At 41.8% G+C, this 12,595-nt stretch overlaps 1 protein-coding gene across 5 annotated transcripts in view; it reads left to right on the forward strand.

Annotated features, from left to right (window-relative positions):
- ercc6 (excision repair cross-complementation group 6) overlaps positions 1–12,595 on the forward strand; it is a 14,056-nt gene continuing 1,461 nt past the window's right edge. The window contains exons 1-19 of one of the 5 annotated variants that reach the window (XM_085182020.1): positions 1–101; positions 736–941; positions 1,031–1,259; positions 1,430–1,550; positions 1,667–1,781; positions 2,293–3,007; positions 4,312–4,443; positions 5,058–5,216; positions 6,098–6,233; positions 6,433–6,603; positions 6,698–6,874; positions 8,116–8,232; positions 8,674–8,769; positions 9,442–9,660; positions 10,090–10,200; positions 10,690–10,809; positions 11,068–11,162; positions 11,647–11,792; positions 11,890–12,456. In XM_085182020.1, coding sequence (XP_085038146.1) covers positions 746–941; positions 1,031–1,259; positions 1,430–1,550; positions 1,667–1,781; positions 2,293–3,007; positions 4,312–4,443; positions 5,058–5,216; positions 6,098–6,233; positions 6,433–6,603; positions 6,698–6,874; positions 8,116–8,232; positions 8,674–8,769; positions 9,442–9,660; positions 10,090–10,200; positions 10,690–10,809; positions 11,068–11,162; positions 11,647–11,792; positions 11,890–12,456 — 3,622 coding nt within the window. In that variant the 5' untranslated portion in view covers positions 1–101; positions 736–745. Of the gene's footprint in view, positions 335–735; positions 942–1,030; positions 1,260–1,429; positions 1,551–1,666; positions 1,782–2,292; positions 3,008–4,311; positions 4,444–5,057; positions 5,217–6,097; positions 6,234–6,432; positions 6,604–6,697; positions 6,875–8,115; positions 8,233–8,673; positions 8,770–9,441; positions 9,661–10,089; positions 10,201–10,689; positions 10,810–11,067; positions 11,163–11,646; positions 11,793–11,889; positions 12,473–12,595 lie in introns of all 5 variants that reach the window. The other 4 variants (XM_085182017.1, XM_085182021.1, XM_085182019.1 and 1 more) reach the window with 4 other exon arrangements.

The raw sequence follows: 12,595 nt of genomic DNA on the forward strand, positions 1-12,595 counted from the left end.
GTGCAATGTTCTCTGCTGCTGTCAACCAGCAGAGGGCGCTGTTCAGCAAGTTAATCATTGAACGGATGCCTTCACTAACACCGGAAACCAGGAAGCGGCTGGTGAGCAATATGACATAAAGCGAGCCAGTGATGTTGTATAACTGCACGTTTTGTGAGTATCTCATTGTCACTGTCCCTTTGACGCTGGGCTTAATGGACCAGATTTTACTCAAACAGCGAGAACCAGTGGGTGCTGTATTAGGAACATATCTGAACATGTTTGGTCCTTTGAACGTCTTCTGTTTGTTGAAGCTGAACAGCTGATGATGTTCGGCTCACTGTTAGCTTAGCAGGTTAGCCTAGCCACGTAAACAATAGGTTGTGAGAGACTTTAATGTTTCTTTCATTTTTATGCCTATCCTATAACTCAGCGTCTAACCGCTATTGTGGTACATTCTTTAATTTAAATTGGTATTATTTACATTCATTTCTTCCCATTACGAGCCTCCACATTCACATAATTAGTTTAAAAGACCCTTCCGTTAATCGTTAGTAGCCATGGATATAAGCTAGGTTTACATTCCGATCGTTACATAATACCGTTCAGAGTTAACAAAGCCCTTTTGGACGCAATAAAAAGACGACAAGCAATAACTGTTTAGTTTTATTTCTCTATTTAAAGCAGTTCTTTAACAGCTTAGACGAGACAATGGCTTAAATTACTTGTTTGACATCTGTTTGACACTTCTGGCAGCTGCTTCACTATGCCTGTAGACGGTACAGAGGACCAGGTGCCCTCCTCTCTTTCTAGCCCGGCTAGTGCTGCCCTCACCCCGGGAGGAACGGAGGAGGATGGAGCTACAGGCGGCTCAGCAGTCTGTACTTTCCCTGAAAACAGTCAGGCCCCGGAGGCTGCTGCAGCCTATCCTGCCAACACTGGACCTGGGGAGGGCAACAGCGGTGAGCTGTGCAGCATGTTGAGAGAGGAGATGGAGAATGTCATTATATCCTTATAAAATCATTTCATGTGTTATCTTTGGTGCATTTAGTTGGGAAAAGGTCTGGAGCCTTGCTGCAGATTGACCGACAGCGCATCCAAGCAGCTTCTGCCAGTTCGGGAGCTGATGAGCTCCAAGGTCTTGGTGTGGCTGTGTATGACCAGCACATACTTGAACAAGGTGTTTTGCAGCAAGTGGACGAGGCGATCCAGGAGGCCAGTCAGGCTGCTGTTAAAGCTGAAGCCGAGAAGGAGTATCAGTCTGTGTTGGATGATGTCAGGTACAGGAATTTAAAAAAACAAAACAAAAACGCAAATGGTTTGTGTGTGTTGTGTTGAAGTAATCATATTACTGTGTTGAGATGCTATAAACTAAAAAAAATTGTTATTAACAAGTAGCAAAACGTCAAGGGACTAATAAATCTTCTGCTTTTAATCATGTGTGTTGCAGGTCTGTTACAGCATCTTTAAAACATATCAACAAGATTATTGAGCAGCTTTCTCCTTACGCAGCCTCCAGTAAAGACATCAGTAGGAAGATTGAGTCTGTCAAAAGACAGAAAGAAAATAAGGTAAAATACTACATGTGTAACGTTTTAAAATAAAGTAATTGGTTTATATGATGATGGTGTAATAACATAATAATAATAATGGTGTGATTGTGGTGATGAAAAAACTTGTCATACAGGAGAAACAGCTGAAGAAAGTCAGAGCCAAACAGAAGCGACTTCAAGCCATTCTGGGAGGAGAGGACACTCAAAGGGTGGAATTTGAGTTTTTGGCAGAAGATGATGGAGAGGAAGGTAACGTGTTGTTTTTTGTGTACTGACTGGAAACATTAACCACTGATCAGTGGATGGAAGCAATTTATGTGGCGACCAAGATGCCTAATTTGTAGCATTCACTGATTATGGTCCATATTAGGTTGATGAAGGAAATTTACTGTGCATTCATGGCTGTTTAGAATAGCAGGGTGTCCATTTGCTTTCTGCCTTCAGCAGATTTCACTTCTGACACAGGCTTAAATAGGTGTGACAACTCTCCTCTTGTATTGTTTGTTGCTACACAAGCCTGTTTTCACACATAATATTGTGCAATACACATAACAATACACATAATATGTATTTCACACCTAAAATTCAAGCTAGCAAGAAATATTTTCATGTACATACTTCCTGCACACTAGCCAAAGTATTTCCTTCTCTAAAACATAAATAGACCCCTCTGAATCCTTTAGAGTTTTCCTGTAGTCATTCATGTTGACTCTGGCAGTTAAGAAAATCTCTGAATCTGTATTTGTGTGTGTTGTACCAGAAGCGGGACCATCCACGTTGGGCAGCATGCTCATGCCATCTCAGGAGACTGAATGGGAAGAGCTTATCCGGAAAGGTCACATGACTCCTTTTGGAACCCGAATCCAACAGAAGGAGGTAAAGAAGGAGCCTCGAAAACTGATGCTTGCGGAGAACTCTGCTTTTGACCAGTACCTGGCAGACCAGGCCAAGTTGGCTACTGAGAGGAAGAGAGTCCCTCTCCTTAAGAAGAAGAGAAGCTCTGGGGTTGGAACCGGTGGAGATTCAAGAGAGAAAACCAAAAGAACGGTTTCATCTACCAAGGATAAAAAACTGCGTAAGCGCATGCAAAAGCTCCAGATAACTGCTTTAAAGGCCCATCCTAAGGCCCGGCCCAAGGCTGAGCCACAGCTCCAAAAGCAACGGAGAAAACGTCACACTGAAGGAGAGGAGACAGACAGCGAGGGGTCAGAGTACCTCCCCAGTGATGAAGGAATAGATCCTGACCAAGAGGAGAAAGAAGCCATGGAGGAGGGCTTTGGAGATGATGATGATGAAGAGTATGCGTTGAAACCATACAAGAGAAAAACCGAAGGGAAAGGGAGGAAAAAAGTAAAGAAAAGTGACAGTGAGGAAGAATACCACCCTGAAAGTACAGATGAAGAGGATGATGACAAGGGAAAACCGAAAAAATACAAAGATGATGGAGATGTGGAGTATTATAGGCAGCGAATAAGGTACGGTCATGCACTACTAACATTGCTTTAAACTCATGTTTAGATCTGTGGTTGGGTGCAAAGGTGTGCAGACTTTTTACAAAACGAAAGCAGCAACATATGCCTGCATATGCCATGCTCAAAAACCCACCAGATTGTTCCTTTTACTTTGCATCACATTTGTAATGGCAGTGCTGTGTGCTATTGTTATTCCTTTTACTTAAGGAGGAAGCAGTTGTCTCTTTTTCTGCTGGCTCCATAGTGCAGAAAGAGAGTTAATCCCAGATGAGATTGGCAGCTGTTTCTTGACTAAGCAAATTCACTCCCTGCTCTTCTTCTCTCTCTGCTCTCACACTGGCCTAATTATCCTCCTGCACATGGTTTTATACACTCACTCACTCTAATGCTCAAATTAATGGAAGAGCAGCCCTAATGAGATTTCATATTTATAGCTGCCAAATAAATTGTGTTGGCATGTGTCCTTTTTCTACACTATAGTGACTGAATGTCAATTCCACAGCATACGGCATGGACGGTGAGACTAGCTTATACGTGGAATGATATTATTAGAGCGGGCAGTATTTGTAGTTGGGTGGGATGTGGAGTGGGGGCAGAAAAGTGTAATTAACTGAACCAATGCTTAGTCTTGACTTAATTAGAGAGTGTGGTCTCCCAGGCCTAGCTTAAGGACCAGTTTCGTGGCAGGGTGACAGGACCAGGCCCAAATGAAGATGGATTCTTATCCTCTGTACCTCACACCTTTCTGGGGAACTCGCACTACTAATTGTCTGTATCAATCTTCATTTGCTGTGCGACGACTGTGCCTCTAACTGCCCTCTCTCCTGCACTATTAAAACTGTTTTCCTTTAACATTTCCCTTTTTGCTGTAGATGTTCCACTGCTCAAGGGAAATACCTTCAACTCAAAACATTCGCTATCCTTACACCTGTGTAGACAAATGCTCAAATAAAGCATGGAGTGCGAGAGGTGCAAATAGAACACCTTTCTATCCAGTCTCCACTTATCCTGTTTAGGTTTGCACTATATTCACTTGAAATGTCTGATTTAGTTTGGATCACTTAGTTGTTTTCATTTTGCATCTGTAACAACAATTTCATCACTGAAAGTTTAAACAGGTTGAATTCTTCACTGTTGTTCAGTTAGTGTATTAGTCTTTTTAAAAGACGAAGCAGGTGTTTGTTCTCAGCACCCAGGCTCACTGAGCTTACCCCTTGCGGTTGTGAGCTTCTAACTAAAATAAAGAAATTCATTTTATCACATTGGTGTGCAAACACTTCATCAGTGTATATTAATTTTCTCAACAGGAGATGGAAGCGTCAGCGTCTTCGAGAAAGGGAGGAGAAGAGAGAAAGGGGTGAGGAGCTAACCGATGACAGCGATGCAGAATTTGACGAAGGCTTCAAAGTTCCTGGTTTTCTCTGGAAAAAGCTTTACAAGTAAGTTCAGTCCGAAACATTGATTATGGGAATGAGTTATGTTAAATATCCATGCATGTAGATAGAGCCACTTTTATCAAGTGAGAAAGTGATAACAAGGACTAATAAAACATTTTTCGCATAAAGATTATATGTGTACTTTGTTCTGCATCACAGTCACTGCTCTGAAAAAAATAATGATTATTTCATCAGCGAGCCTTGCAAATTTATTTGTTCACTGCTTCTGAAGTTCACTGGTAGTTACTGTTAAAAAAAATCTGTGGGGTACTATGAAACGGTTATGAGAAAAACATCAGTTTGAGTTTTATGTGATTGATAAGATTGCCAGCCCAACTCTCATTGTGATTTTTACTCCATATTGCCTTTGCAATGTTTGTCACACCTACTATGCATGGTTTTAATAATAGTGTAATACTCACCGTGATTCATTGCCCCTTCAGCTCCTAGGATTATGTAGTTTAATGACACTTGAGCAACGTGGACTGGTCACTGACGAGCATTGCTGATCTATGAGATTACTGGCAACCCTTTATGTGTGTTTATGTGGATTGTCCATGGTTGCTGTTACAACCATGTGTTTCAAGTGTTTGCATTCATGTCAATGACCTTTTCAGGTACCAGCAGACGGGTGTGCGGTGGATGTGGGAACTCCACTGTCAGCAGGCAGGGGGCATCTTGGGGGATGAGATGGGATTGGGTAAAACCATCCAGGTCATCAGCTTTCTGGCTGGACTGAGCTACAGCAAACTGAGAACCAGAGGGTCCAACTACAGGTGTGCGCACACACACATGCGTACACACAAACTGTGTCCAGAGACTGTGTGTCTGTATGGTATGAATATTTGATTAGGGGGATTTCTACTTGAGAGTGTTCATCTGAATTATTAAACATGTTTCAATTATCAGACTCTTCACTTTTTTTATTATTTTTTTTTACTGCAGACATCAGAGAAAACACTGACACTCTGTGTATGAGGAGGGGGGGTTGAAAGTGAGAATGCGTTAGAGTGAGTGTCTGCGTGAACACTTAAAATGAATTTCAGGCTCATGAGGTGGGGGTAGAGCAGGTGGGTGACAACAAATCAACCGCCAAAAACGTGACGGAGCGCTGCTGATAATCTGGTTTTACTTCCTCGAACAGCACTCGTACATTTATTGGGTGGAGCTTCCCTGATGGTCAATACTCTGTCTACTATAGACGCCCACAAATTGATTGCTTGCAAACTCAATTATGGTCCGGTATCAATAGCTTCCACTAGGCAGAGGTTCATACCAGCCCATTAGTGTATCTTTTGTGCGTGCCTGTGTGTGTGTTTGGCAAAGTTCTTGTAGATTTTCACAGAGGAGCTGCGGATATCGCCACACACTTTCTTTGATTTATTATAAGTACAAGGCTGTAGTTGCGTCATTCCGCTGTGCGCTGTTCCTCATCCTTGAATGCATCATATATTGTCATTGCAATCTAAGCACATATACATTATTTTACTTAATAGGGAAAAGACCTTTTATTTTACACTGTAAAAATGATGGCTGTGATTTGCTACTGAAGCCTGCTCAGGTTATCCAAAGTTTAATGAACACAGTTCCATTGTTTACCCATCTTAATCTCTGGTTTTCGATTAAACACGTGTCTGTGGTGTTTGTTTCGCTGTAGGTATGCTGGTCTGGGTCCAACAATCATTGTGTGCCCAGCTACAGTCATGCACCAGTGGGTGAAGGAGTTTCATACCTGGTGGCCTCTTTTCCGAGTGGCAGTCCTACATGAAACTGGGTCCTTCACTAGCAACAAGGTAGCTGTTCATGAGTTTTATACAATCTTTTTTTCCCTCTGGGGGGCACTAGAGGTCTGTTTACAGTATTAGCTCCTGACCTTACCTCCCACTCTTTCCCTCTAGTATATGATACTAGACATGGTTAATAACTGCACTGGTTTATATTAAGGTTTAAATATTAAGGTTTGTGTCTTTGCTTTTTTCCCCCATGTTGCAGGAAAAGCTCATTCCAGAAATAGCAGCATGTCATGGTATCCTTATCACTTCATATTCAGCTGTGAGGAATATGCAGGAAACCCTACAGCTCTACGACTGGCACTACATTATATTGGACGAGGGTCATAAGATCAGGAATCCAAATGCTGGAGTTACTGTTGCTTGCAAACAGGTATTATATACACATGGACACATGCATGAACATAAGCAAAGTTCATGCGGTTGTAATTAATATAATAATTTTTCTAAAATTTTCTCTTCTCTAGTTTCGCACTCCTCACAGGTTCATCCTGTCAGGCTCACCAATGCAGAACAATTTGAAGGAGCTGTGGTCTCTGTTTGACTTTGTGTTCCCTGGCAAACTGGGGACATTGCCTGTTTTTATGGAGCAGTTCTCCGTGCCAATTACTATGGGTGGATATAGTAATGCATCTCCTGTACAGGTACACACACAAAATTGTGAAATAATAATTTATTTCAGTTCTGGTTCTGTGTCCTTTTCCTCTTTTGAAGTGGAGTAATGTTATTGTAATGGTAATATCATTCCAGACAGAAGCCAGTTAATCCAACAACTCTACTATTTCTGTAACTGTATCATAAGGGTGGAGCATAAATGGGCTATGCTAATTTGAAAATACCTTCTATTCATGTATGCAGTTTTGGAAAGCTTGATGGAAGCCATTAGGTGCAGTGCAGGATAATGTAGGCCCATGCAAGAAAACTTCTGTGCATCCCCAGTGTGTGAGAGAGGGAGAGGCTAAAGTAGAAAGGCGGGGAGCTAAATTGTAGCCCTTTGTCATTAGTGTCCAATCGTTAATAACTCACTGACTGAATAGATTTAATTATTTAAGATGGCTATTGATGCTTCTTCCGCTGTCGATAATAAAAACCTTTACTAATTATTAATGTTATTAAATGGTCAGAGAGGGCAACGCTCTGCTGCCTTATCTTCTTCTCGAAATTCTCAGAGCAGCAAAACAGGCCCTGAGATGATACATAAAGTTCATGTATGTTCAACTAGATGTATGTTTTAAAAAAAACCCATATGTGATTGAGGTGGGGCTTTATGAGCATGTGCATATAGGCTCTATTACTGAGGCATGCATTTGCAGCCCCATGTGAATCCACTCAACAGCTTGCGCCGAGATCACTGGATCATCTGCTGCCTTCCTCGTTTTTGTTTTTTCTTTCCTCTCCACTTTACCCCATTGAGCTCAAGATACCACCATGTTATTGTCCCCTCCAGCTTTGCCAAGGGTGTCTTTGATCCCCCCCGTGGATCCCCAGTGAGTTAATGTTTAAGAGACTAACTGGCTTTTAGCACTGACCCTACATACAGTTTAGCAGGCCATTTGCAGTGGGGCTTCTAGTGTGGACCAAGTGTGTCTGAATCCCCCCCTCTGTTTCCACTGGAACTGGCCAGCAGCACTGATGAAAGAAGGCTGTGTCCCTCGAGACCAGCAGCACTCAGATCAATGTTGAATGGCTTGTACCGCTTAGAGGGACAGCAACATGAGGTGATGAGAGATAGCAGATGAGTGGCCAAACAACAGCCATGCCTTAGGAAACATGAGCGCTGACAGGAGTGTGTATGTGTTTGCTTTGCATGCTGACCTGAAGGTTCCTTTTGTTTTAAAGCAGTTTGTTTATCCTTAAAGGTGTGATTTTTATTTATTTTTTTAAGGTCCAGACAGCATTTAAATGCGCATGTGTGCTGAGGGACACCATAAATCCTTACCTGCTCAGAAGAATGAAGGCAGACGTCAAGGCTAACCTCTCCTTACCTGACAAAAATGAACAGGTATTCATCATACTCTAAGACACTTGACCCTGCTCTAAGTATTGAACAGCGTCTAACGCCTGCATCTCTTAACAGGGGAGATGTTTATCTGATTGGATGTGACTATTATGTGCCACATCTAAGGAGTATTTGATGAATGTGCATCGCCCCTGTCAGGTGAAACCAGCTAATAAAGTCCCAGTAAAGTAAAAGAAGCAGGTATTCATTAAGGCGGCTGGTCTCTGGTCTGTCCTTGCGGCTGACGCTGGTGGACTTCTCAGTCCACTTCTGCTCATTAAGTCAGTCCCTCAGGACACCGGTGGCTTCAAAAAAAGCCGTTGCTTCCTTCTAATTTCTCTTCTCAAACACTTCACTTCATCAAGGGGCTTTAAAGTGGATGTTCACTGCTCATTATAAACTCTTACACTGCCCTCTATTGTGTGTGTTTGTGTCTGTGTGTAGGTTCTGTTTTGCAGATTGACAGCAGAGCAGCGTCAAGTGTATCAGAGCTTCTTAGATTCCAAAGAGGTCTACCAAATACTAAATGGGGACATGCAGGTGAGCCTTCATAGTTTGTGTTCTGCTTTTGTATTTGGTTGACACACACTTTACGAGGATAAGAAAAGCCAAAGTAGAAGACTTCCTGGAACAAGACATTCATTATTTAACCACCTAACAGAGGCATTTCCGTTTACCTCCCTCTCACAGAGACATTGTGTGGATTTTTATCAACTCTCGTACAATTAAAGATCCCCACCTTTAAGTGGAATCTGTGGAATTGAAATAATTTTTGCCATGTAAATTATGTTAAACCCCTAATAGCTTGACTTTGGTATTGTTTAAGAGGTTCAATTTGAGAAGGTTGTACAGTTGTGTTTCTCACATTAGTGAGACCCTTGAGAGAGAAACTACCATTTATCACCACTGACCAAATGGACGTGGTTGGAGAGCTAGAGGTGACCACAGATTATGCATATACGCACACATGCGTGCTCTTACAGACGTATTCAGTGGTCACTCTCAGTCCATTAACCACCATTACTAATGCAGTGACCACTGGGCCCTCATCAGGAAAACTGGCTAAATTGTCTTTAAATAAATTATGTAACTCATTCCTGTAGATTTTTTTAAGGTGCAACAGAGTAAAAATCTGTAACTTTATCAAAGTTGACATCAGTTCTGCTGACAGCGTTCATGAAGGAATCTCCTTTTTCTTTTTGTCTCATGCAGGTGTTCTCAGGTTTGATAGCTCTGCGTAAGATCTGTAACCACCCGGACCTTTTCTCAGGCGGACCCCGGATACTGAGAGGAATCCCTGAGGACCAGCTAACTGAAGAGGAACACTTTGGCTTTTGGAAGCGCTCGGGCAAGCTGATTGTTGTGGAGTCGCTGCTACGTCTCTGGTTCAGACAGGGCCACAGAGTCCTGCTCTTCACTCAGTCCAGACAGGTGAGGAACACTTTCCTGAAATAAGCACCAGTATTAAAGATGCATTAACAATGGTTTGTATAAATACAAAAGATTTTTGTAAAGCCAAGATAATTCTTTCCTCCTTTACATCTTAAATTGTGGTGTCATGTCATGTACGTGTTGCCAGCTACCTATAAGCCTGTTAAATTTAGTGTGTCTGTGAACGTGCGAGACAGAAGGAAAAAGTGAGGAAGTGAGAGAGTGTGTATATGTGATGGAGGCCCCAGCTGTTGCAGTCAATACCAATGAGATTATACCTCAGAGGGAACCTGAGACCCTCCCTGTCGGTATCTCTGTCCATGTAATATTAATCTGCTCTAATCCTTTTAGAGATAATCCAAACCTCAGCCCTTCTTTCCCCGTCTTTATCTCCTCTTTCTGCTGTCTTTATCCTCCCACTCCTTCCAGATGCTGGACATCTTGGAGGTGTTTGTAAGGGAGAATAACTACTCGTACCTGAAAATGGACGGCACGACTACAATATCTTCCCGACAGCCTCTCATCGCTCGCTACAATGAGGTAAGGATTAGTCATCTCTAATGGCTGTATGTGTTTCCAATGAAAATCCTGCCCTGAGGGACCAAATGCTTCAGTGGAATCCTTCTCACCCCGAGGTGGGGACGCTAATTGATGAAAATCTGTTGTTCAAAGTGGATGTGCTCAATTTTCTGTGTGTGGAAGATGTTGAAATATCACTTAGCATTAAAGCACTCTTTAAAACTAAAACTTTTTAAAAATGTGTTGTATCTAATACTAAATCTGATCAACATACACTGCATTTAGATAAAGCTGTTTTATCGTCTTTAAATAGGGTTTAATTTGAGAATAATTTGAGAGCAGGAGATTGTTATCTTACTTGCATTAAATTTTAACAATTTACTAATGAAATTTTTTTTTTTTTTACAGGATTATAGCCGAAAGTGATTATCAAAGAGAGTATGAAATTGCAGATTGGGTTCATTAATCACCAGTATTTTCTCTGCTTCTCTCTTTTCTTTTCTTTTTCAGGACAAATCCATTTTTATCTTCTTGTTGACCACTAAAGTCGGAGGTCTGGGAGTCAATCTGACTGGAGCCAATAGAGTCATCATTTATGACCCAGACTGGAACCCCAGTACTGACACACAGGTTAGACAGCCACACGTAAAATAATTAAAAACATTGACTCAGTGAATTATTTCTCATTTGAGTCTTAATGTTCGTTAGAGTTGTGATTTGTCACATTAAATTGCCTACTTTTTTTTTTTCTTGTTGGATGCCAGCTTTTCATGCGTTTCCAATTTCTTGTTGCCTGGTTCACCTGCTGCTCTGTAACATCGCTTTTCCTCGTTTCTCACTGAATGTTCGGTTTAATCATTTGCTCTGAATGTGTTACGCTGCTCGCAGGCTCGCGAACGGGCTTGGAGGATCGGTCAAAAGCAGCAAGTAACAATCTATAGACTGCTGACTGCTGGGACCATTGAAGAGAAAATCTACCACAGGTCAGACAGCAGTTTACTTTTCTAAGCACTTTATAAGGATAATATTCAGTTGCAAAAACAAAATCCTCTGTTGGCCATTGTGTTTCCTCTCACCGAGCCTTTTTGTTTTAGTTTTCTTTCTGTTGATTTCACACATTCATGAGTATTGGCAATGACGTGACTAATTGCTTACATCACTGCTATATTAGTACTTGCACTGTCCCAGTTCTAGGTAATTGAAAAGCATTCCTGCATTATTAAATGGCCAATTGAGGACTTCTAAACTGTTGCTCTGTTTGTTTTTTTGTCTGTAAAGTGCTTTCAGAAAGCAAGTTGGAAAAACTGCAGGCATAGTGTTTTGATACCTACAGTGGTGAGGTTAACTAATGTGCTCATCCATCAGCCAAACTACTCTGTGGTGACAGGGGATCAGGACTGCATGCTGAGCTGAAATGGCAGCTTGCATTCAAGTATGTAATTCTGTATTTTATCTGCTGTAATTCAGGCAAATCTTCAAACAGTTCCTAACCAATCGAGTACTGAAGGATCCCAAACAGCGACGGTTCTTCAAGTCAAATGACATCTATGAGCTGTTTACTCTAGCTGATCCAGATGGAGGTCAGGGAACAGAGACAAGTGCTATTTTTGCAGGTCTGTTGAAACATTTCATTGTCCAGTTATTGGGTTGTTAAAATAAGCTTGAGGGATTTAATTTTATTTAATTTGGTTTATTTCTCCCTCATAACAGGCACAGGTTCTGACATCAAAGCGCCCAAAAAACCCGAAAAGCCAAAGCCATCACACAAAGTAAATCACAGCAGCCATGCACCTAAACACTCCTCAGCAACCTGCATTAATACAGGTCCAGACAGCACGCACACTCCTGCATTAAGGGCCGGAAGTACCTCTCCATGCAGTAAAAACTCTCAGGGTAAACAAAATGTCCCAATAGACAGTCCAAGCACCAACCAGGATGCTGTAGATATAGCGCCTGCGGGACAAAATAAAAACAGCGACTGTGATGCAGCCAAACCAGACACAAATACCTCAAACTCAGCCAGTTTTCACCAGCACAGAGACAAAACCTCTGCCCGGACCAGCCCACAGAAACACAGGGAGAAGAGAAAACACTGTGACTTGGACAAACGCAAACATAAGAAACACAAACGCTCCCGGGATGCTCGATTCGAAGGCCACCGCATCTCTCATTTGGTAAAGAAAAGAACATATAAGAAATCCGAGAGCGAAGACAATGCAGCAGAGGACCAGAAGAAATCAGACGATTATGTCTTGGCAAAGCTGTTCAAGAAATCTGGTAGAAGTTTTTTTTGGTTGGTTTGTTTGTTTTGTACCGTCTGCAGTATCAGACATTTTTATATACAAGATTTGCGAAATGGCAAGTTTCTTTTTCTTATTCTTAAATGTGCTGTTCTTTTCTTCCATGGTGTTTCTCA

This window comes from Neolamprologus multifasciatus, chromosome 13, assembly GCF_963576455.1.
Source record: "Neolamprologus multifasciatus chromosome 13, fNeoMul1.2, whole genome shotgun sequence".
Lineage (NCBI taxonomy): Eukaryota > Metazoa > Chordata > Actinopteri > Cichliformes > Cichlidae > Neolamprologus > Neolamprologus multifasciatus.